The following is a 26,648-nucleotide window of genomic DNA, read 5'->3' as shown; positions in this document are numbered from 1 at the left end:
AAAATTAATGGACAGATGTACGTGTGTGTGTGCATGTGTGGCGTTTTTTTTCTTCCTCTCTCGTTCATTCTCTGTAAATTCATTACAACTCTACACGACCTCTGCAGGCTGCTGAACTCTTCGATTCAATAGAAGATTTATCATTCGCTAATCACCACAGCTGAATGACCCACAACTCAGCTACGCCTCTGAAAGCTTAAACAACCACAGCGCTGCAAGCCATAGCTTTGACTTTTCCCTGTGCATACTGTGTGTTCCCCCCTCTGCAGCAAACAAACAATACCTACAACCAACTGGAAACCTATTGATTTGCCCCAAACTGCAGTTACTTTAAAGCCCATTTGAGTCTGTCTCCAAAAGCTAAATCCCAATTTGTCTTTTTGTTAGTACCATTGTCTCCATGCTACATCATAACAGGTCTCACTGGTAATAGGACTACTGCTAATCTTGTAGACCTTCCCTCTCACCCTTGCTGGGATGCTTCTGTCACAAATAACCCCTGACACTCATTTCGACCCACTCCACCCTGACTGCACTTTCTTCTTCACCTGTCCGCTGCTTTGGATGGCTGACCCCAGGTATTTAAACTCATCTGCTTTCACTACCTCTACTCACTGTTACACCTGTCTCCCTCTCATTCATGCACCTGTTTTCTGTCTTGCTTCTACCGACTTTCGTTCCTCTTCTCTCCAGACTCTCTTCCACCTGCTCCCTACTCTCACTATAGATCCCAACGTCATCTGCAAACATCATAATCCACAGAGAGTCCTGGCTGACCTCATCTGTCAACTTGTCCACCATCACTCCAAACAGGAAGCGGCTCTGATGTAATCCCACCCCTCCCTCAGACCCTTCCACCTGTCACTTCTCCTGCACAGCCCTCACACACATCCACTCCAGACTTCCTCATAAAGTGACACGGTTCCTCTCTTGGCTCTCCTATCAAACACTTTCGTTAATTCCACAAAGACACAGTGACCTTTTTTATACTTCTCCATCAGCACTCTACAGCCTTCAGAGAGTTCCATTAGTACAAAAAGGTGCATGAATATAAATTCCTTTAAAGTAATTCAACACATGGCAGAACATACTCCATTCAGAATCCAATCCATTACAATGTTGCCTTCCTACAACCACATTATTTGACCAGTTCAATACTGTAAATAATCCTTAAAGTCTTTAATCTCAAGGGTCAAAATCTGAAATGGTGTATTTGTTTGTGTTTTAGCAGATAAACCCTGGTGGGTGTTATGGATTTAAGAAGGCAAAAAAAGAATTAGCATAAACAGACGAAATTAAATAAAAGCTGTGTGCATGCACACTTACATTACCCACACAGTTCACACAAAATGTGTTACTATTCAATTTTCACATTTAAGTCTTCTGTACGTTGCATACTTGCAGAGAAGGCTGAAAACATGACCAGGCTGTTAAAGCTCCTGCAGCGTACACCCACACATGTACTCTGATCACCCAGAACAACTGAAAACAGCACTTTATATTCCATTTGCAGAAAAAACCCTAATTTTACACATTTACTGCACTAGAATTCCGAATCTTAAATTTTTATCATGGAAAGTTGTGCTTCCATGACACTTTCATGGACTTTCAGGTTTGTTTGCTGTTCTTGTTACAGTTTTCACTTTGCCTTTAACAATGTGATATCCCATTGCTGATTATAATTATCTTTTAAAATACAATTATTGACATAATGATAATATTACATATTAGCACGACAGCACTTTGGGATACAGCCGCTCTACCTCCTTTCATTCCTACTTTGAGTGTGCATTTGAGTGTGCACACACACAAACAAAACCCCGACACAATAAAGTTAAACATCAACATGAGTGACAGTAATATTATATGTTATTTTTATATATTTTTTGTACTACTTGTAGCATTTTTTGTGTTCTGGTTTTAAGCAAAACAGGATTCAATCACATGAACATCTGCATCGTAGGTTCCTCCTTCAATGAAGACTAAGGTTTAAAAAATAGGTTATGAAAGTGACTTCTGAGGAAGTAAAGTTTTGCAGACTAAAGGCACAAATGCACACACGCGCACACGCATGTACACACATGAGCACACACACAGTTTTTAGTTGAATCATGGTGGTGCTTTCTTCTTTTGTTTTTGAACGCACAAGCTGCAGACAAAAAGGCACAAGATCTTCTTTCCGAACGCAAATAATAAAACGAGATCACATAAAAATCACATAAATCAAATGCCATCAATGTCAAAGATTCCATTATCAAGAACTCGTAGCCTGGAAGTACAGCTGGGGCGCACAAGTGTGCGCACAGGACAGACTGGAGATAAAGGGATATCCGAGTAAACACCGCTCTCATTCGCTCCTCTGTTGTTGAGATTGTAGTCACACGTCATCACAATATCAAGTATCCACAAGAAAGAGTGCCATCGAGGGAGGAAGCTGGCTTTCATATGGTTTCCTGTCCTGTCAGAGTCCAGTGGCCACTTAAAAGGGAAATACAGGCTGACTCTGAGGGGGCAGCTGTGCAGGAGAGCAGAACCAGATGAGCGAACACAACTATGCGCAGTACCAACCATTAATGGAGAGCTCGGCTGACCACAGAAGTTCCAGCAAACCTACAATAACTGTGTCCAGGAGGGGGAAAGAGGCATGATATACAAAGGAGGTCATGCACTTTAGAAAAATAAGTGGCAAATTGAACAAATTACAGATTTTTAGGTGCAGCTTTCTCCAAGATCTATCCTTAAATTGGATGCTGCAGTCTTTTCTGTAGAGAGGAGGAAATGATTAATCAAATGGCAGCCCTAAAGTGTCGTTGCTCAGCATCAGTGTGTGTCTCTATGCACTCGTGTAGGCGTTTAAAAAAAACAAAACACTGTGGAGACGTCATGAGAAGGAGACAAACCCCCCACTCCACAGACTGTATCTGTGCATTAATCGACAGCTTTCACGCCTCTGTGTGCGTTATGTCTGAGCTCTCATCAGACGTACGTGAGCTTGTGGTTTTCCCTTCTTCCGCCTCTTTTGTTCTGTCTGTCCCCCACCTTCTTTCATCTTAAGCATAATTATATCAATATGTCCAAGCATGAGAGACAGTGACCATCACATGCAATGCAGTACTGCATGGACGGTGGCCTATTCTATAGTCAATATAAAATTCACCAACAATGAAGCACCACAAGTTGGTTCTATAGTAGCTGCATGACAAAGTGAAAGCGATGTATGACCCGGGCCCGACTGCTCTGAGAAAGCATCAAAAGGTCCAAAGATACGGTGAAATATTTTTGTCACTCTACATGAAAGCCACATTTCCTCATTAGCTGCACTTGGGCGTGCACTCTCCTACATGACACGTCATTATTTATAACTTGCGTGAAAAAGTCAAGCTACAGATAATTAGTTCAGCGGAGTGCCTCCTAACTAGCTGCATTATTAGTGTTTGAACCCTTGGTCCCCTTGTGATAAAATCATTACACTGGCAGGCTCACAGAGACAAGCAGGAGAGGAAGGAGAGAAATGCTGACCGTGAGTCATCACATCAGTGAACTTTCAGTTTCAAAAGGGAACTCGCAGACTCTATTACTGGCACTCAGTTTAAAAAACAACAACAAACAACAACCAAAAACCGGAAAGAGAGGCCAACATGAAGTTCAAACACGTCTTTTCTTTATAGCTGGCAGCATTTAGCAGCTGCTCAGAGAAGCTTTAGCACCCCCCTTTTTTTGGGAAAATCTTTTAGTATGTAGCGTGAAGAGTAACAATGGCATAAACGCGCAGCTCTCAGTTCTGCCGAATATTAAAACCGCACTTGTGGGTTTTCAAAAAGGAGACTTTTTTAAGGGGAAACAAGAAGCAGAAGTGGAAAAGAAAGCAGCAAACACAGGTCCTGGTGCAAAATACTTCGCAAAATAAATTGTCAAAAGAGCACTGGGAAGGTACCCTGAAACTCCTGCAGCCTGTGCATCACTATCCTCTCCTTTCTCGGCCTCATCACCTTCTTGGCTCCTCTTCCTGATTTCTCCCTTCATCTCCCCTCTAGAGCAGGTTTTAAGCCCTGCCATGACATGTGACTGCACTAATCTCCCCATCACCCCCGTTACCAGCTGGCGATTTGACACAAAGCTTTGCGATTTGGTGCATCAGTCGATGATGTGATATGCCAAGCCACTGACTAACAGGGAAAATACATATTTAGATGTCAGACTTCTCTGCCGCTGAGACCTTGTGCGTTTATCTGGAGCAACTGTGTTTAACTATTAGCAAACACTCACAACAGCACAGGCTATTTTTTGCACTTACAGTTAAATGACAGAGCACATGACCAAAGACAGGGCTTAGTTTACAGTGTCCTGTACTTTGGCCGCCTGTTATCAAACACGATGACAGCACTCAAACTGAAAACAGTTTGAGGGAAGTTATATACAGTATGTCTGCGCACCCCTACTCATCCTGAACAAAAGGTCACCGGTACAAGAGAATGTGGGTCAACCGTTCACGCAGAGGAGATGGCGGAGGCTCCCCTATAAAGACAAAAAAAACCCAAAACAAAAAGATGCATGTGGGTACATGCACCGAATACAAACGTGCAAACAGGATCCCTCAGCGAGAGAGAACAAAGTAAACAAAAGACACAAAAGGAGGGCAAAACAAATGTAATGTACTCTCTCTCACACACACACAGCCATAACAACCACCATCACAGTGATAGATGGCTGTCTCTGTTCATTTTAGTCTTCATTCCTTTCTCTGACACATACGCATGCACGTAAAGAGACACATTCCTGGCAACTCTTTCATCACTCGGCGACTGCAGTGGAAAGAAGGCCTCAGCATAGCAAGCAGTGATATGGAGACCACAGTGAGCCTCACTTCCTGTTTATTATCACGATCTTTTCTCTGAATGAAGCCTCATACAGGATCATTTACTGTATAGACGTACACACGATGAAAGCAACGTTTCTGACAGGATCTATCTGCATTCGTCCCCGAGCGGGAGCAGCAGCAGTGTAAATAAACAAGAACAACAATGACATCAGTACAACTCACAAACAAAAGCAACACAAATACACACGGCAGCAACATCACCAAGAGGAAGAATCTGTACCTGAATCTTCATCTTCCAACAGGAATTCATGTCTGGATCCTGGAGTCACCTCACCCTTAGTCACACACACATAAGCTCATCCACCCACACACACACACGCGCGCACACACACTCACCCTCTCACACTGACAATGGCCGTTCAGGGAGGTTGCATGCCCCCTCTATAAATCCCTGAGGTGAGCTGAGACCGAGAGAGAGAGACACCGAGAAGGAGAGACAGCTGAGCCAATGCGGAAGTAACAATGTCAGCCGTCGCCGTGGCGACTGGAGCTACCTCAGCAGAGTGCAGAAACAAAGACAGACACAGGAAAAGATAGAGAGAGACGTCAGAGGGAGGGAGAATAAGTGGCTGCCCTACATTTCTTTAAACAGACACACACACAAGCACACACATGCATATACAAACACAGAGGCTGAGCTGCTACCGACGCTGCTGCTGCTGCTGCTGCTGGCTTGTCCAGGCTTGCTCGCCCTCTCCCACACACACAAACACACACACAGAGTCAATCTGATACTGTAATCCCATTGGCTGAGCCACTTCCTCCAGCTGATCTTGATGAGCAACGGGGGGAGGGGCAAATGTTGTTCAATCATTCAAGAGAGGGAGGGTGGTGCCCTTTAAATAGACTCCCTCTGCTCGGTACACTGAGCTTAACCTAAAAGCACCTCCCTCTAACCCTACTTAAGCTTGTCCTACACCAACAAACACACACACACACACACACACACACACACATACAGAGCCTCCTCCTTCTCAGTCCATTACTGTTTTAAGACAAAGAGTTAGCCACCAAACCTGTTTTAAGCCACTGTCACTGTCCACCAATCCGAGAGGGCCTTACTGCCGTCTCTCCACCAATCCCCGGCTGGCAGCAAGGGATGCAAGGTGGAGCAGAAATGACAGAGGGTAATTTATTACACACATCCTCACAGCTACATTCAAGGACAAAGCTACAGTATAGCAGAATCACCCAAATAAATACTAGGACAAAGGGGATGAAACATAATAATAAACACACCTATTAAACCTTAAATACAGCCACGACTGACAACAGAACTGGTGGTTGTGGTGGTGTTGGGGGGGGGGGGGGGGGTGCAAGCAATTGAAGCATGCAAACATCCCGTGTCTGCCACCAGCAGATCACATCCTGCATGTACAGCAAAAAGTCCCACAGGGCCCATAAAATTTGACTGTGGGTCACTCTGGAGTATAAATCCCTGCTTCATATAACATTAACTTAACCTGCCTTAACAGTCTCACCTTCCCTCAGGGGATCAATATTGATTAAAGTGTTGCTAAATCGACCTTTTCTGGACTTGTACCTTGCAGGCTCAACAACCTCAGAGCCCACTTAATGAGAATGAATGATTTTAAAGCTGCGTTATAAGTTATCTGCTGTGTACAGAGACATGTAGATAATGTATTATTTGACTTGTCTTATAGCTTTTGTTGAGCTCTATCGTTCAACTCATTTATTATTCTAAAACTGTGTTGTAACAAAGTACAAATACTTCATTACTGTACTTAGAATTTTCAGGTATATGTAACGTTTTAACACAAATGTCTGTACTTTCCATTCCTCACATTTTCAAAACAGGCTCGTTACTTTAGGTTTAATGCATTTGAGTGTAGTTCTGGTTTTCCAGCACTACACGCTTCGAACATCAAACCAATTATAGTCTAAATGGAGGAAAGAATAACATTCAAAAAATGATCTTACGGGTGTATTCATCACTGGTGCTTGAAAGTTTCCAGTTTTCTGTTTTCTGGAAACTTGAAACTTAAATGTCGTCTTTAAAGCCTTTTGGTTTCACTTCTGTTCTTTAAACATTGATGAGCCACTTCAACCAGTCTTAGGGTTCCTCCACCTGCTGAATTCCACTTTAATGATTAAACAGTTTTTTAAATAAAAATAAAAAAATGAAAATTTTGCCCATGTAATAGTTTTTAATACATTAATATAAGGTTCAGTTAGCGCTGCACAAAGCTATAAGAAAGGTCCTTTTCTCAGTCACCACGGATGACGCACTAGACTTATTGTACTATGTAAAGAAAGGCCAGGTCCTTTGGATTGCATAACAAGCTAAGCGGCACTTTACCTTATTTGAGTAACACTGCTTAAACAGCTTTGGCGTCGCAATAGTCTTAGAGCAGAGTTGCTGGTCCCACTCATGAACTTTGCCCAGTCAACGCAACAGAGATTTTAACAACTGAACAACAACAGCCACATCGCAGCCATGCATCACACTTTGAGTGGAAAATAAATTTACTCAAGAATAGATCAGTTTACCTGAACTTTAATAATTTGCTTCTACCGTCATTAATATTAATTTTAGATATTAGACATTAGAATAATTACACTTCTTAATCCTCTACAGGGATTAGCAGGTTAAGACGTTTTTGAACACTCTGAGATTTGAATATTAAACAAGAAATAAAATACAATTAGTAATAAAATATAATTTTCTATGTATTCCTTAGTTATTTGTTTACTTGTTTATGCCCTCTGTGGCATTCAAAAAACAAAAAACTAGCGTTACCAACAGCACCCTCTGGTGGACAAAATATGCAACAACATTGATAACATAGGTAAAGGGTGTTTCTTCTATCTCTTCTTTACTGTTTAAATTTTCATTTATCTTTCATTATAAATGCCAATACATATACATATAATATAATTTATCTAATAACAGCCCACCGATAAATTAGTCAGGCTCTAGTCAATAATAAAAGACTAAATAAACAGTAAATAAATTACTATGTAGTATTGCTAGATATTCTGAAAGGTAAACTTTCTGAGAAGTGATTTTCAGTATATTATTAACATCTATTATTCTTCTGAAAGTAGGACTTTTACTTAAATCTGTAAGCAGTACTTACTAAGTTTAACTTCCTCTATAACTGCTGATGTTTTCTTGAGGTCTGCTGACACAGATTTCCGAGACAAAAAGACAAATACTCCGTATCCCTCAGGTTTACAATAAATAATGATTCCACATCATGTGGCACCTATTAGATCATTTTCTTGTGAAATACCACGAGGCCAAAAATTGTACAAAATAATGCAACTATAGTCAAAATAATGAGGAAAACTATGTGATGTGGTTTAAACGCGTATATCAAATGAGCATTCCCACTTTACCAAATCTTTTAAGTTTTCCACTGAAAGTGAGATTTGATCATGCCACATTCTCTCGAGTACATCAAAGCAGAATAAAAAGTACAAACCAGCAAAACAGGAGCAAGCACAAACCACCGCAGTCTCTAAACGAATACTACGAAATTGGATTTCCCCAAGTGAGGAGGTTTGTATAATGAACTCCTGAATCCATTCAGCGGGGCACAGTTTCTAAAGGTAAAGACGATGCATCGAATTTACAGCACATTATCACAATGTCGCCAGTCTTGTCACTCCAGCAACGGTAATCTTTGTAAGTTTCACGACAAGCTCATATTATTTAATCTTGGAGGGGGAAAAAAAGCAAGACAAAGATGAAAAGATCAGAAAGCCAATACAAGAACCATCAGCTGTCAGATGATGCAAGTGCAGCTTTTTCTGGTCAGTCAGCCAGCAGCTCTACGCATTAACATAACATGATGAGGTGAAGATCTCTCAGCACAGGTGTCAATAAATATCGATCGCAAATTGCTGATAATTACACTTTAATAGCAGTTCAGGGCATTCGACCCCACTGTTGCGCTCCACAACGTCGTTTACCTCTATATCACCAAAGCCTCTTCAAATGTGATTGGTCAATAGAATTTATGGTAGAAACAACTGCATCATAAACCCTTTCACAGAGGCTACAGGTTGGATGGAGAGGGCATACAAAAGTGAGAGACACAAGGCAAATATTCGAGAGTTGGATGAGGGGGTGAGGTTTAAGGGAAAATGTGAAGGGACGGAGAGAGACGGAAAGCGGAAAGAGAACTTTTGACAGGCTGATTTCTACAGAGGGAGAAACATGTCAGATATCCCGCTGGGTGTGAAATTGAGCTGTAATAGCCTTTTCACTTCATATTCAAATACAGTCATGCATACTGATAACTACAACTCTACAGCTTGTATGTCTGCAGCATCAATCAAATCTACCTCAAATCAAGAGAACGGGACGAGGGGAAGAGAGGGGGGAAGAAAACGAGAGGTCCGTAAGGAAAGTCTCTTTAGAACTTCAGTTTTTCGGGGTTTTTTGGGTTTTTTTTAATATTCTGTAAAACGTTGAATAACCGCAGTGGGATCCCTTGCTACTTATCTGGTGTAACCATATGCAATTCTTTGATCTGGGGCTTTGCTTTTCATTTACATATCTCGGTATAATGCAGCAGAGGGTTGTTTCTGCGCATGGTGTATTCATGGGACAATCTCCAGATTCGAATACACAAGCCCAAACATTAAGTGGGCCGTCACCAGCGGCAGCACAGCCAGAGCACAAAGCCATCAATTCACCATCCCAAAAATAACAAGAGGCTGACAGTAGCAGTTTCATTGATTTGCAGCTCTCCCCACTACCCACTGTCCTCTTGCCCCCCTATCTTGTCATCTTTTCAATTTTGTCACCCAATGGCGCACATCTATCCCGACGTGTGAACGCCGATGGAGAGCGGCTGAAAGGGACGGCTGCTGCGAGGGCACGTGACTGTCAGCGGGGCCGATGGAACAAAACTTCAAAATGACCTCCTTCTGCGAGCCACACTTTCAAAAGCTATTTCTGTCCAGGCTGTGTGGCAGAGATCGGACTGTGGAGTGTTGCCAGTATGTGCCCGATTACAGTGTTAAACAATGACAAAACAGCACGCAACACTCATGCTGGTGCCGGTGTGACACACACGCGAACGGTATTTAAAGTCAGCGGAGAAGCCCACATGGAAAGTTTACCTCAATTAAACTGCACTAATTCAAAGGCAGTACATCAACTTAAATTTGAGAAAGACTTCAGTACGATTTCAGAAAGAAAGGCACTGATATGCTCTGAGCCTGTAAGCTTGAGGACAGTAAGCAAACAAAACAACATAAACTTTTGAAATATATTCAAAGCTACATTGAAATACAGTATATACAGAGAACACAGAGGTTTCTACAATTCTAACCAGCTGAAAGTCAATATTTGGCAATGACCACCTTTATTCTTCAACACATCCTGAACTCTGTTAGGAAGCTTTCTTGTAATTTATTTAAGTAGTCTTCAGGAACAGTCCTCCAGCCTACTTGAAGCACATTCAAAGCTCTCCTTTGGATGTTGGCTGTCCTTTTGTTGTGTTCTCTGTCAAAATGATCCTACACTGCTTCAGGCCAGGCTCTCCATTTCTCTTCCTTATGAATGGCTTCTTGACAGCCATCCTTGGCTGTTATCATTGTTATCATTTGTGATGAGGCTTCTGCAAACAGTAGATGGATCACTTGAAGAGTCAGATGCATCTCTCAGGTCCCATGTCAGGTCTTTGCTGGATTTGTTCCCCTCTGTTTCTCAAGGACCTGACTTTCACCTACTGTTCATCTGTTATACTTTTTTGTCCTTTTTCTTTTTTAGGCCTGACATGTCTTCTTTTGACTCCCCTTGTCCATTTTCTTCAAACTGTTTGAGAGCACGCTGCACACCATGCCAAGATATGCCAAGCTTTCAGCTACAAGCTCTTTGGGAGTCAATTTTTATCTTTGGCATTTTTCATTTAAAGAAATATGAACAAATGATGTGTTTTTGTGAGAGGCTGACAGTAACAAAGTGCCTAAAGATACAATTTAAAGTTGGTTGTCTCTCTAACTTGTCTGTTATGTGCAGACATAGCAGTGGTTCAACAGTTGAATGATCAGCTGAGGTCAGTGAAGAAAACAACACACACACGCACACAGAGGTATAAGGACTGGACTGAAAATGAGTGAAGAAGCTCTCACTGTTAGAAGTAAAAACAGTGAAAACCTGCTCGAGACCACTTTTCAAAACTACAATTACGTCTGGCTCCTTGGAAGAAAAACAAAGAAAGAGGTGGCTCGAGGCTTCTCAAGATTCAAACGTTGTCATCATGTTTAAAAGCAGGAACATCTCGTTAGCAGTTTTAGCCTTTTGTACATTCAGTCAAAATAATGGACATGTGTAAAGATAATGAGTAACTTATGTATGTGCTGATGTACATATAATATTTATTCCAAGCCTTGTCTGTCTTTGAAGAGTTGGAACTAACTGATCTAGGTAGCGGTGTTCCAGACACACAGGGGGCCTGAGCTGGGAAAAATTATTTATGAATTTATAAACTCATGCACTTTCTGTGATTCAAAAGCCAATTTTGCCACAGTGTCTTGTCTTCAAGTCTTTTATTATTCATCTTTTTTATTTACATGGCACTACATGATGCACAATCCTATTAAAGCTGCACAGTTTTTAATCAATTTACCTCAGTTTCACACAAATTGTTTTTCTTCACAGCAGCGTAGGAATTGGAGGAGCTGGAAGTGACAGACACGTTTGAAGATTCTCAAAATTCAGCCAACTGGTTTTCTCCTGGGCTCTGAGCTGCTACGTTTACGACAGACACGTTAAATTTTGTTCAGCCTGTTTCTCAACTAATCTGTCCCCAGTGGAGAAATCTGAACACATTGTTCTCCTCTGTGAGCAGCATCCAGAAACGTCAGTCGTGATGCCAATCCTTTTTGTCTCCTAGCATCCCCCTGCTGCGGACATCAGTACAGATCAGAAAAAGCTAAATATCACTAATGAGTGAGTCACTATCGTGGTGAGGAGCAGAACAGGCTGTACTTATTATTATGTCGACAGAGGAGTAGCTGCAGTACTGTTGACAATAAGCAGAGACTTCATTTAAGTGAACTGTACTATGCATGTTGATGAAAACTGAAGACAATCACAAACTACCTGATTTAAGTCCACAGTGCTGGTAAATGTGTGCTTTTGTTAAAGTGTTTTCATTTACCAAATGCTTCATGTAGGGAAAAAACCCCAACTAATTTTCTGCAAAAGACCATCTCAATTCAGGGCGGTATCGTTCTTATCCAGCTTTGGATGACAGTTTTAAATTCTTCCCATTGCAACGCTCAAAGAAACAGCTGTGCTCTTTTCTTCATCAGCGATTGGAAAGTTCCCCAGATGTGCTTTGGCTAAAGTAACCAGTTGTTCATCATGCTTTAAATCCTTTCCTCCGATTTGTGTTTGAAAATACTTCCAGCTAACTATAAACTACACCTCTGCGCCTCTCGCACATTTTAGCTTTCAAGCCAGCGTCTCCTTTAACCCCTCTGTAGGTCGACGCCTGGCGAATCCACTTAAAAAAAGACGGATTTTCTTTTGTTTGAAGTCGTTCTGTTCGAGATTTGCTTTGATGTTTAGCGTCATTATCCAACCACATCATCCAGCTTGTACCGGAGCTTCAGCTGCCGGATATCAGACCTGATATCCCGCTGTAAGATGTGTCGATAAAATTAGGAATTTCCCCTCAATAATGGTGGAGCTGTCCGTGCCCTGAGGCAGGAAAACAGCCTTAAATGATGATGCTCACACTGATGCACTTCAGTATTGGTGAAGTGCATCAGTGTGCTGCGTTCTTTGTAGGGCCTGCTGAATGTTCTCGGTAGCATGAAGTTGCTTGTTAGCAACCAAGATATTTTTTTATTGAAACCATCCCAACACAACGCTGCATTTTACCTAGGTCCTACGCTAACACCGAGCTCTGGGGTTCTTTCATCTCACTGATGATTCCTTAATGCACCTTGATGTAAAATAGCTGCATTAATAAATTATATCCACATAGTTTCTTGAACTTTGGAATGACAAAATTAATGGGATATACTGATTAAAAGTCTTCTGATGTCTTTGCAAGGCACAGATCATCAAGCTAAAACACTTGGTGTAGTAACCATCGCACACTTTCATCATGATTCATTGATTGCACAGCAGGTTTGATAACTCCTGGAGAGATACTCATCTTGTGTGTTAAACAACACTCTCCATCAGCATCGTTAAAACTCCAAATGAAGGAATATTCTTTAGAAAAGCTGAGTTGAACCTTTGAGACAAGATGCATTAAAGCTGGTTTCAATTTTTTTTTTAAGCGCGCAGGTGCTCAAAAGCTTAACAAGACATTTTATCATGACTTTTGCCTTTAATTTGCCATTCATCTTCATTAGCATTAGCCAAGGCAATTACATACTTCTATGAAGATAATTTGAAAGGACTTATTGTTTCTCACCTCTCCACTGAAGACACGCAGGCCTCTTTTCTAAAGTCTGCCAGTGTCTGTGTTTATCAGTGTTTGGGAATAAAAAGACAAAAAGCACCTCTGCAGACGCAAACATCAGCTCTATCTGTATCCACATCAGAACCTGGGGCTTGTGATAACCTTCTAAATGAGACAAGTATTTCAGCAGTGCATTGCGGTCTATAAAGAGCGGAGGACAAAAGGCCGGAGTTGGCAACGGTCGTAAATCCTGCTCAAATGTGGATCAATCATTTCAAAATGCCTCTCAAGTTGCAGCAAAGTGATTCCAAGCTTGACCAAAATTGCACTCAGTTAAACTCCCACTGCGTGCATGCGCGAGTGCATGCCTGATGAAACTAGTCATTAAAAGCTATTGGAATGCGGACAGCGGCTCAGACCTACGATGGCGGAGTTCTCTGTGATTTTTAACTCTTGACCCGGCTGACCTGATATCGCTAGCAACAGACAATTAGCGTGCTCAGGAGTCGGGGATGCAACTAAACAGTGTACAATGGTGGTTATTCTGTTTTAACAGACTCTCTGGGAGAGACATAACTATGCTAGCTGTATATATTCTTTGAAGTAAAATCAATAGGCAGGCCGACTCTGACTTACAAAGATGGCAGACTGAGAAGAAAAACTAAGGATGCTATCATATCTTTTTTCTTGAATGAGAAAGTAGAGTTTGAAGACTTTTATTAGGCCCAGCTTTTCATTTTTATTTACCCAGCCATTTCCAGGCTTTGCAGGGAGAAGGGAGGGTTTTTATTTTTTAAAGGCTCTGTGAACACAATTGATGCACTCCATCCAGCTCCTTTAAATCCATCATCTGTGCTGGACTATACATGCATCAGTGCAGCAATGACCTCAGTATACAAACATATCCCACCTCAGTGCCCACTTCACTCCCTTTTGGGCTTTCTCCACCACCATCTATGACATCATTAATCTTCACCTGCTGTTAAACAGATGGCGCCCTATTTCTGACCCTGGACAGACGGAGAAGTCTGCTTTGCAAATATACGAGTACAGATTTTTTAATATATTTTTTTTAAGTAGGTTCCTTTTCAACCCAGTTGTGATTTTATTTTTCCAGCCTTCACAGATCTGATCAGAATTTCTGGGCTATAAGCAGCTTTCCCCTTCAGGACGTGAACCCTCAGCAGGTGATTCCTGCCATGCAAACACACCTGACGTTACAAAAATGCTTCTCCTACACCTGAACCTTTCATTTCTCTTTTCACCTGCGGGCGACGGGTTAAAACGAAACGCGTTAGCCAATAGACTGTGTTTAATATCGTTACACAGAAGCAACAGTGATATAATGCTAAAATGGCACAAAGCAGCACTGCTTCACTTGTGATCTTAACAGAAAGCTGCATGCATTTCTTCACACAAAAGCAAACAGCACGCAGAGGAAGTATAAATAATTCCTCTTAAGTCTTCCCATCACAGGACAGCGTCTTCAGAGATCTGTTATTTTGCCAATGAACAAAAGACTACAGCAAACAGAAACTCCTCAGACAGTTTCAAATCTCTCCAACTCTGCTCGTTTGTAGTGTTAGATTCTTTGATGTATTTTACACCAGTGAGATGCATCTCAATTTATTTTTTTACACCACATCTACCTAAGGCGTGCAACCTTGGATCTACACATCTTCTTACTCTCCCACTTCTGTGCGCTGATGATGGACAAAGGAGAGATCTGTCCTCTGCCCACCTACAACAATCCCCATTTTAAGGTCCAACCTCATTTGGCTCCCGGACAAATACAGTCCACAGCAGTGGAAGGCGATTTGCATTTAAAGGCTGTTCATCTTACACGCCTCCTTCCTGCAGTTCACTGAAATGAACATTTGCATTTTGAATGCCTTAAAAATGTTCAAACTTGAAAGCTGGAAATCTAAACCACAAGGCAAAACTAGGAAATTAAGCTATTTTAAAAATTAGAAGCTATAACAGCCTGTAATGACAAAGAAAAAGACCAGAATTGTTCGTGGTTAGAGTCAAGCTCAGTGCTAAAGAGGAAAATGAAGTCATTAGGTCCAAAACTCCACAAAGTGTGAACGATGAGTAGAAGAAGCGAATCAAACATCTCCTAGTTTTACGTAAAAACTGCTACAGGCGTTGCATCAGGAAGCATTTTCAGGTTCAAATGGCCTGGTCTTTCAAGGGCAGGAGGATAATACACTGTTTGCTCTACTGCCCCCTGCTGACCATACCTTTACAGCACTTCTCTTGGGGTCTGATTGGTAACACCAGTCATGGTAAAAATGACACTTTCTTGGAAAGATCCGTGTTAATTGGCACAAATTATTGGGGTTCGAAAGACATTGGAGACAAACATCAGTCGGTTTAGTTTAAAGTAGACTGAAATTTCTTTGGCAGAACTGCTCAATTAAAACACGACAACAACAATCACCAACATCCATCCAAACATAGCCTCGCTAAATTATTTCTCTTTTTAAAGCTCACAGTTCTGGAAATATTTAAATTCAGTTACATATTATTACTTCAGCCATGATTAAAGGGGTTACTGAATTTGACTACAACATTTTTGGGCCTAACCATTCACTGTGGCTCAGGAGGATGAGCAGGTCATCTACTAATTGGAAGGTTGGTGGTTCAGTCCCTAACTGCTCCAGTCTGCAGTGTGAACCCCGACTAGCTCACAGGGCGTTCATCTGTGTGTGAATTTTTGATAGAAAGCACTTAGATTCTTAGATGAATGAGAAAAAGAGCTGGGAAGACTCAAGTAGAGCAAAAAAGCACTGTATAAGAACCAGTCCATTTACCATGTACAATGGCAGTTTATTGGAAACACCAATGACTTTGATCTCAGTGCCAGTACACAGACTTTTCGGCCTCTTCACTAAGCTTTACTGACAACCAGCCAGGTGCTTTTTGCATTATCTTGTCATGGAAGACAAATTATTGTAATGGCCAGCAAGTGTGCTTTGTACTAGAGTGAATATTATTATTATTCAAGTGAATCTTTCATTTTAATTTGACCTGTTGTGTGGCTACTTCAAAAGCAGCACATTATATCGCCGTGTTTGTTTGGATTCAATTAATTGAAAGTGTAGCAACCAAACATTGTTACTAATTTCCCTACAATTGTTGGCAAATTAAGTCATTTGTGGAGCAAAACTAACAGGAAAATTACACATAACCTCACCATAATAGGACCAGTATGCGCAGTGCAAAGCAAAGCCAATCAGATATTTCAACATAATTACAGAACTGGTGCCAACTTCCCTACAAGACATATGAGATGTGACAGTCCAATTTTCACACTGACTGCTGCTACAATGTAAGAAGGCCAAACTTATTATGCTCCTCTGTTGAAATCTAAAACATCCCCAACCCAACCCTGGCTGACGCCTCAGCTGTCTCGACTGAGGCTAAACACAGCCTTCACATCTGTCTACCTCATCGTCGTGTCCGACGCATCTGTCACGGTCCTTGGTTGACAGCGAAGCGCTGGCTTCGCATTCCAACTAGCCCGCTGCTCATCTACGCATTGCTCGGTTTCGGCTCCATCTGGGCCAATCTCCTTACGGTATCGCTCAGGATTGTTCACTTTCTCGTGACACATCTGTAAGGATGTCACGACGGGTTTCAGATCATTTTTATGACAGTACGAGACAGCACAAGGATGACAAAAACGGCTGAGAGGAGTATCATTGCACGAAAGAAAGCGCAGCCGTATTTTAAAAACAACAGTGTTGTGTTTACATAGCACAGATCTGAGCGGCTCAACCTCCCCCCCCCCCCCTCCTTTCACCCCCCGGGGGGCTGCTTGAACTGTTAAAGTAACAATGTCACACTCCAAAAATGTTGCACTCCGTGACCGCTGCTGCTCACATTAAGTAGGAGAGTGTAGAGCCGAGGCTTACACGAGCCACTGAATGAGCAGCCTCCCCAGGACAGAGGTTGTCTCAGAGAATGAAAACTGCACAGCAAATCAAACCATAACTATCAGGCCAGAAATGATCCACTTCACCTCGGGTTAGGAGGAGAGAGACACAGAGAAAGATGGAGCGAGGCTTGCAGAGGAGCAGACTGCCTTTTACAGGCTGTCTTTTGAAGTGATAAGCATGAAGTCAAAATCCCATCGCTCCCAGCCGGCCCACACTCCAACCTTCGCTTTTTCTGCATTTCCATCTCCCACGGCTGGCATCTGAAACACATTTCGCCGTTCCCCATCCTCTTCTATGTTTTTTTTCTTTCTGCATTTTTCCAGCAGCTCTCCGTTTACTCAAACCTCCTTTCAATCACTTCTCCCGTCCCACTCCGCCCTATCAATATTTGTCTGGTCAGCTCTCTGCCTGTGCAAAGACAAGTGCAAGCAAATATTTTGTGGGAAAAAGCAGCATTTCCACCTGAAATGATTACACGCTTTCTTCCTGATGACATGCTTTGGCTTTTAAAGCATCTCTCCTTGGCTTGTTCCATCATAAGCTTGCCCTTAATTGCAGACCTGACCTCAGGAGTGTTACACAGTGACATCACAAAATGACTTTTAGTGTGGTTTGCAGTCAATCGGTGAGCAATAATCCTTACTTTATGCTTAAATGCACTTGTTTTCCAGATTTCAGGTATGTAAAATTTTATAATGGATTTATGTGAAACTCCAGGGAGAAGCAGTGATAAATTTTTTATAAAAACACCATTTATATTCTTTGCATTCAGCATTCCTGCTGTTTGTTCACCAGTTATTTACCTCTCCCGGGTGATTGGCAGCTGGCTTTACCTTTTTTTTGGAACTCAGTGTATTTTGAGTGGTCAACAGGAGCAATCCAGCAGATCCCCATCCATCAGCTAATAACACACCACTGTCCTTGCTGTACTGAGATCTCTTTGTACATGACGGCGCATGGGCTTCAAATTTCACTTTTGTAGTTGGGCTTTGTGCAAGTCACATAGCACAGATGACCAAAGATAATATTTCCAGGACGAGCTCAACAGGTTTTTTGCCAATCCAAGAGGAAAAAACATTTAGCCGTGCCCAGATCAGCTCACTTCCTGGATTCACCGTGCACAGCCTGAAATGCAGCAGAATCTGTTCGATGGTTTCTGACAAATCCAACAACAACAACAAAACCCCCGTTAAAAACAAGCAAACAAAAATGAAAAGTCGCACACTCAAGACTTTTGCCGTCTCGTAATTTAGTCATATTGCAAGACATTGCTGCATAACAAAACTGCAGATTTTCTCTTTACTTCTGGGTGTCTGTGGTTGCGTGAGAAGCATATAAATGACTGAATAATATAAATAAACAACAAGCTGTGGCTTCAGTGGGTACTGCCTGTTAGTTTGGGCTCTGCACAGACACCTCACCTTACAAATATCACTGATGTCCTGTAGATGCGGCAGAGCCTTTTATTCTTTGGCTGTACACATCCCATATGAGTTTCCCCCATTACATTACTTACCATTGCCCCTCCTCATCAAAGCTGACTGTCAGTTTGCTTGTTGAACATCACTCACTCACATAAGGATCCCTGTACTGCTGCTGCCAGGGACTAGCAGTCAACAAAGAAGTAAGCAGTGATTGCCTAAAGTACACAAGTCTTTACAAAAACTTTCCCGCACATTACTGTTCCAGTGCATGTGCAGCAGCAGAGCTTTTATGTGTCATTTAAGAGCGCCAACTATAAATTGGATAAAAGCAGCTTAGAGAAAGTTCAATGCGATGCAAGATAAAAAGACAAAACCAAAGAGTTTCAGGTAGCAGCTCGCCAATGTCCTTGCCAGGTTGTTTCTATGGTGATGACATATTCTCTTCCCCCATGTTTGTCTTGTCTCTGTACCCTGAGATTTTCGTGTTTCACATACAGCACCATTGTAATCTATTAGCGAGCCTGAGGGAGGCCACGGCCCTGAAAGAGATAGGACGGAAGGAGAGGAAAGAAATGCGTTCGTTCATGCAAGGATTGAAAAGACGCCACCTGATTGCTGTCAGCCCTGGCAGCGTGACCCCAGGCGAGGGATAGTGGAGCAGCCACCTGGCCTGTGCGGAAGGTGCCGTGAGTTGAAATAAACGCATCAATCACAGTGACAGAGGACTGACAGCAACTATCCACAGCTCCTGCTCTTACAAATAGGCTTCACCTCGATTTCACGGGAAAGACATTCTTTCTGGTTTTGGCTGCTCTTCATGGGGCAACAGGGGACACTAGTATAGAGGGTGGATGTATCGGGTGCGCTGCCTGAATACTCATTGAAGTAAGTGGGAAAGCACGGCGCTCTCCTAGCACACACGGCTTTTGACAGCTCCGACAGAAGCAGAGCTGAGGCATGTCTGTGGCAAACGGCAAACTATTTCTCCACGTTCTGCCCGTGCTGCTTCACTCCTGCTGATACTACTCTTATTCAGTCTTTGCTCCGTTTCTACGGCAACGACAGGCTCTCGCTTCCTTCACGCTGTTTACAACAGACCAAAATTGTGCTCTTTTTCACCTTATCTCTTTATACTCTCACCTGGCCCCTCTCACCGTGATTGCGCGGCGCACTCTACCTTTACTAATTTCTCCTCTCGGTAGATGGAGGTGAATGTTAATGTGAGGCCGCAGTCCTCTGCACTCTGCAGTACTCACTGAAAACCTCATCTGGACACCGGGTGCTAGTGCATTCATGCAGCAGCACCATCCAAAGGCTAAGGAGAGAGAAGAGGAGCACTGTGCACACAATTTCATGGGATCAAGAGTAGCGTACGACCCGTGCTACATGTCATTACGTCTCGCACTGCCCGTTATCTTCATCGGTTACTCTCTTGTCTTGAAGTAGTCTAGCGGCGCACAAGCATATTCGCTTCACAGGGTCAAAGAATAACATTCGTCTCAAACTATACATAATTTACATAAAATCGTCTACAAGTAAAACACTTGTAGACAGAGTTCCTCTCTCGAAACAAGCCGTGTGACATGTTGAGATATTTTGTGCTTGGCTGCTGAAAATGAAAGAAAATGTGCTGTTGAGACTTCTAAGCAACAAACATCTGGTTTCCACTCCACCTAAGGGAAGTGTTTGCGGATGTTTTCTCCCTCGCTTTTTTGTAGCATAATAGCACAGCCCCCTGCAGTAAAACATAATAGGGAAACTCAGCAGATGATTTAAATGCCCATGGTGAAAAAGCCTGACAAACTTCCACTCATCTGTTCATCATGAGACTCAAAGATATGGTTTTCTTTGGAAATTATATGGCAACGTAACATAAATGACTTCACAGATTTATAAAATGTAACAAACAGGTGGGCAATAATACATCCTGAGGATGATCATTTGGAGTGAAAAGAGAATTTCTATAATTGATTCAAGTTTTAACTTATGTATAACAGTTTTAGAATCATTTCAACCCTCATTGTGAAGCTTGCTTTAGTTTTACAAGAAAATGAGTTCTGCATCAAGCTTAAGGGTGCATTATTTTCTTAATTCTTATTTAAGTAGGTACGACTCCCATAACATAAATAAAATGTAAAAAATACCGACTACCCCTCAGCCCTCGAATAGACACACCTATGGTACGGTATGGTAATTTTAAAATCCTAGATGGCGTCCTTTGTCAGTTTTCGACTTCACAGGATTTTCAAAAAGCTTGAACTTCACTGAGATTCTATTGAGTTGTTTTTCTATCCTACTCGTGTTATGTGAAACTAGAATGAGAGCACCTTAGTTGCCCAGCCCTAAACTCAATATGTTAAAATGCGCTATATGTTTGTGCTGTTGTGGGTTTTAAAAATATTTCATCAGCCTAAAAAGAGACTGTACCAGCTTCCTCTAAAACGACTTTCTTACCTCACAGCTGGTCCAACATACGGTAAAGCTTAAAGCTACTTGATGTTCAGTATGGCTAAGCTTTCAGTCCAAACTACTATAGATACAAATGATTGCTGTCACATGTTGTGCTAGATAATATTCTAGAGAAACCAGGCTTGCAAGGCTCCTTGCTGCCGTTAGCGTCCTGGATAGTGAGTCCGACTTCACCCACCCACCACAACACCCCTGAACATCAATAAATTTACACATTACACAACTGTACTGTGCCCACTTGCAGGAGCCTGTGCAGGATTTAGTGGCAACTTGCGTGAGGCTGCTGCTACCACCAGCTGAAGTCATCCAGCAGCACCCCTCCCATTCTTATGTTGTTGAAGAATATGCAGTTTTCTGTCACGCCACTATAAAAAACCTCGCATTTTAAAAACCTGGTGGAGTGGGCCAGCTTCTATGATGGGGACAGAATCCTTATGGAGATATAAAGGGTTCATTCAAAGCCAATAAGAACACAATGATTTTAGTTATAGGTGATTGTTTCACTAATACACAGTGAGTCGTTAAAAGGGGGAGAAATCTGCTTCCAATGTAACTTAAAAAAAATTAAATAAACTACAAACTTCTTTCATATAAACGCGCTGAGCAAAAGCACAGAACCTGAATAGACTTGTTACTCTCCGAGCTCCGTCGGGCATGTCAGAAAAAGGAAACAAACCTGTGATTTTGCTTCAGTAATCGGTACAGACTTAATATAGTCTTTGTTTTCTTCCTCCGCGCCTTTTCAATTCACTTTTAATGAAAACAGCTGTGAACCACCACCCTGCATGTTGCAGTACAAAAGTAGCTGTTGTTCTATTAAGTTACAGCCTGCACAGATTTCAGATGCACTGTTTGCCGACATGCTGCAATGTGCTTATTTTCTGAAATGACTCCCAGTCAACTGTGGATGATATCATTAAATTAAAAGGTGTCTAAATCCGGCTCTCGAACTGACTCCAAACATACCAATTAGAGTCTCCAGTCTTTGGATGGCTCTCGTGTCTAAAGTATAAACAACCATATTTAAGCGGTCTTATTTTGTTCCATCCTCAAACTTGTCATCAAAGTGACCATTGAATGTGCCATTTAAGGCTCTCAGTAAAGTGGAGACAAACAAAGTCCTGTCAGTCTGCAGGCACAGTGTACCAGTATTAAACATGTTAAAGGGCGTAACTCTGGTTTCTGCAACTTTGGAGACACTTTAATGGTTATGAGCATCAGTCCTATTAATAAAATGACATTATATTAAATTTAAGTGTAACAAAATGGAGACAAAATAAATCACTCAGGGGAAACGACTGTCTGCTTCAGCTCAGCTATGAGGGATTATTACATATACACTAGATTCAGATGGCGATGCCCAATGAGAGGACAAGTTACTCCATTCATACTAAAGTGCACGTAAATGTCTGTATCATATTTAATGTTAATCCACCCAATGGTCAGCAATTTCACTCAAAAACAAAGGCAATGACCTCATGGTTGGGGTAAAAAAAACAGTTCTTTCTCCAATAACAGATGCTTTTCATGACATACACAGACAAAAAAAACAAATACACTGGCAGGTGGCTGACGGAGGTGGTGAACCTGTGGGTCAGGCTCCCCTGGAGTGCTGCTACCGCAAGCGTGGAGCGGTGTGGATGAGAAAAATAAAGAGCTTTCGATGGGGAAAAATAGATCAGTGATGCCCTTTAGCTGAGCTTTAATTCAAATAAAAATTAAATAAAATTATATTGCACTGGAAGTGAACTGCATTATGTGTACACTATGGCTAAATATAGTTCATAACTGTGGCTCCCTAGACAACAACAGGAAAGAGTTCACAGTGTGGTCATGGATAAAACCTTAAGATGATTGAAAAAGAGATGGAAGGAGACAGGACGCAGAGGGGAAGTGTTGAGAAGTACAGATGAAGGCATTTAGGGACTCGGGTACTGAAAGAAAATGAAGCCTTGGTAGTACGAGTCTATTGTGCATTCGTGCCTACGGGAGTTCATGAAATAAACCTCCCCTCTGACGGACCGACCACTGGGAATCCGATTACCATCTTACCAAGAAAAGAAAGTATTTCTGCCCACTATATCTTTCTTTCTGCTCACAAGAGACTTATTATACACCTGTGTGTCCACCACATTGTGACAGAACTGAGAGTCCTGTGAGACTTTCATTACACACCTGGGGTACGACGCCCCACATGAATAGCATACATCAGGAAGCGATTGCGTGCCAGACGTCACGCTGCAGCGATAGAAACATCTGCAGTGTCTCCCAAAGAAGATGAATTTGTTTACTGTGGGAGAGCTCAGAGAGCTTCCACCATTGATGTGGCTGGCGGTGTTGGCTGAGTGTTTGGGGGCTGTTCGAGTCAGGAGAGTCAAGTCAGCATGTCACAGACAATTAACGGCGTCCTCAGACAACCCCACGGAGAGGCTTTCCAGGGAACACAGGAGCAACAGAAGGGCCCGGATGGGAAACAGAGCACAGGCCGAGGAGGCAGCAGCATCTCAAAGGGGGAAGGGGGACCAGCGGATTGAGCCTTTCATGTGGTGATTTCATGACTCCCTCCTGGAAATAATTTTATCTGTGTTTTGTTTTTTTATTCATCTTTGTCTGTCTCTGCTTATCTGCTGGCTCTTCAGTTGTGCTGCTCTGCACTGCAAACCACAGTCATTTCTTCAACAGAGATATTGAAAAATCTGAGGGGGGGGGGGGGGAAGCACCTTTGTATCAAGGTGCAAAAATTTAATTGGTTCCCTAAAATTTATTCCAGCAAAGTGTCTAATTTGCAGCTGAGAGTTTTTTCCCCTCCCCTTCGGACTAGGTGGATTTTCTGTCCCTGCGGTGAGTGACGGGCTGAACAAATTTCCACAGGTGACTAGGTTAATAGCTATACATCTGTCCACTTAGGATAGAGAACATCCCACAGAATATGCAAATTACGATATCATGAAATTATGTTGTTCCTAAGAGGACTCCCAGTGTAAGTGCAGCTTAATGTATACATACATTTACTGACTGATTGCCCCTTTTTTGTAGCAAAGTGTTAATTTCGAGCTTTGAAACCGTGCCTATATGGGGTGTGTGAGAGACTACGGGTGGTGGAAGGCAATGAGGCATGGGATAATTAGAAGAGATTGTGTCCCCTTAACCACTTTTTCCTCTAATAGCTGCCCTTCTGAAACGCTCACCCTAACACCGGAGACAAAGAAAAATCTCTTCTGTTTTAGTGGTGCATATTATGCCATGTCTACTAGCACACACAGCAGCTCGGGGGACTGTAATTATTTCCTGCCATTTCTCTTGAAGTCTATTTTCTTCTGCTACGGGTCGGCTGTAATCACATATATAAAACTTAATATAGCACAGACTGTTGAGGCTACCAAAAGAGAGCAAAATCACCCATGGAGCCATCATAGGGGCTAATGAAATTAAATCTTTAACAAGGTGAAGCAAAGTCCTTTCTCACAGCAGTCAAGGCCCTCAAAGGCGCTGCCGTCATGTCGACTCTTCCACATTTAATTACGTTTTTTAACACTTCGGCCTCAAGTGGCTCCGTGCAGCCGGGGGCCTTTGGGAGACCCCTGCAAGACCTGCACAGACTGGAGAGAACAACAACACCAGCTGCCGCCGCGTGTACCTGCATCCGGAGCGCACGTCCTCAAAAGCGCTTCTAGTAAGACCGAATCAAATATAGAGAGAAGAGCTTTACAGAAAACTGCAAATACAGCGTGGATAGGAAATCCTCCAAGTTTGTCCTGAAAAGTCTTTATTTTTTAATATAAAAGTGCTAAATGACAAAGTTAATTACAGCCTTATGGGTGTAACACTTCCTAGTCTTACTCACACCTTTCAGTTTCCATCAGTCACATTTTGTATGAGGCTAAAGGTAGGATGCAGAGTTTCTTGAATTCCTCCAGCGTTATATGTAAAGTAGGTTAGTTTGCTGACACATAACATTCATACCTTTATGAAAACTGCTGCCAGAATAGAGAGAATGCCATTTGCCTGTGTGTTATCTTCTCTCCCCAGATCCTGCTTTATGCACAGGCAAGGGCACCAGTTTGGCCTCAGAACATCTACACCAGGATGATGTGCGCAAGTAAGATAGGCAAGCAGAGAAATGATGTGCACACGTTTGTATTTGTGTTACATATGCAGAGTGTAGGTGCACATGGTTGGTTAGAGATACATCAAAGATAAAACACAATTACGGTAAATTACATTAATTTTAAAAATGTGCCTTTGCCCTTGAAATGCTCATTTAAGCAGTCACACTCTCCTACTTGACCAAAGCTGTGTCCAACTAGATGTGACCGCATCGGCTTTACTCCTAACAGTCGAGTCACACAACATGTAAACATTTCCTTTTCCTGATAATGCAGCATTTCACGCCAAGTTTTCCCAGCCCAAAGGCTTTACGGGCAAATATCATGGTATTTCCATTTGTAAGCCCCGGGGCACGGCAATCTGGAGGGGACTGATTTGGACAGTCGGATCTACCAAATGTTTGGAATATGTTTCTCTGCCTCTGGGTTGAAAAACACATTTTCACTTTTTAAAAAAATGCATTTGTAGAATTTCATTGAACAGTATTTTTTTTCCTTTGGAAATGTCTAACAGATATAGTAGTGCTGGGCATAAACAAGTCTGTCTGCCATGTCAGCTGAAATGCTTCAACCACTAACAAAGTTACGTGAAGCAGTAAGTACATCCCGTCCTGTTCAGGAATAAACAAAATTAAATTGTTCTGTGGAAAAGGAAACTGGAGCAAAACACAAGACGAAATTTGATAATTTATGACTTTTGGAGAAATTACTTCTTGTACGCATTTTCCTCATTGGTTTGCTGAAATTTCTGACCGCTCTTCAATGCAACAGTCTTTCAGTTACAAGATGTTTGAGGATATTATTAGTTTCAAGTCTCCTCGCAACTTTTTAGAATTGGATTTAAACAGTAGAATCTACCGGAGGTAGATGTGACTGATACATAAACACACAGAAGACTGTAGTTAGATTTAAAAAAAATAAATAAATGACTGCAGGGCTGAATGGTTCATGGTTGGCAGAGTGTGTGAGTGGACATGTGGGCTGCTGGCTGTGAAGAGCAGTGGGGGCACTGTAGCTGAACTAAGCAGAGAGCCCAGAGTGTGGTGAAATAATCCAAGCAAATAAAGAGTGAAATCAGCCAAATCGGCTGCTGTGCTCCGGATTTGACTGACGAGGTGGTGCAGGGCAGCCAACTGAGGTGGAGCAGAGTGGATGACGGGTGAGAGAGATGCTGCAGGTGTGGTGAAGAGGACAAGGTGATAAACTTTTTAGCCAACTGTGAGGTCAGTTTTGAAATCCGCGCAGTGATCGGCTCCCTTTTTTTACCTTCTTTATTTTAGGGCTACTAATACCACCAGTCATCCAACTTTTCCATAATGATGTTCTTTGACAATAATTAAGTTATAAGTGGATTCTAATAAACATTTTAATGAAATAAATCATTTGCAATGTTAAGAAATCCCCTAAAATGTAATCGTAAATAC

At 42.1% G+C, this 26,648-nt stretch overlaps 1 protein-coding gene across 7 annotated transcripts in view; it reads right to left on the bottom strand.

Annotated features, from left to right (window-relative positions):
• marchf8 (membrane-associated ring finger (C3HC4) 8) overlaps positions 1-26,648 on the bottom strand; it is a 93,522-nt gene that overhangs the window by 31,640 nt on the left and 35,234 nt on the right. The window contains exon 1 of one of the 7 annotated variants that reach the window (XM_080869405.1): positions 5,100-5,622. The exons of 5 other annotated variants lie outside the window; for them this stretch is intronic. In XM_080869405.1, coding sequence (XP_080725531.1) covers positions 5,100-5,129 — 30 coding nt within the window. In that variant the 5' untranslated portion in view covers positions 5,130-5,622. Of the gene's footprint in view, positions 1-5,099; positions 5,623-26,648 lie in introns of those variants that run through there. One more of the 7 variants, XM_080869406.1, reaches the window with a different exon arrangement.

This window comes from Rhamphochromis sp. 'chilingali' (genome assembly GCF_963969265.1).
Source record: "Rhamphochromis sp. 'chilingali' genome assembly, chromosome: 20".
Lineage (NCBI taxonomy): Eukaryota > Metazoa > Chordata > Actinopteri > Cichliformes > Cichlidae > Rhamphochromis > Rhamphochromis sp. 'chilingali'.
The sequence above is the reverse complement of the archived record's forward strand: the minus strand, read 5'-3'. Positions and strand labels throughout refer to the sequence as shown.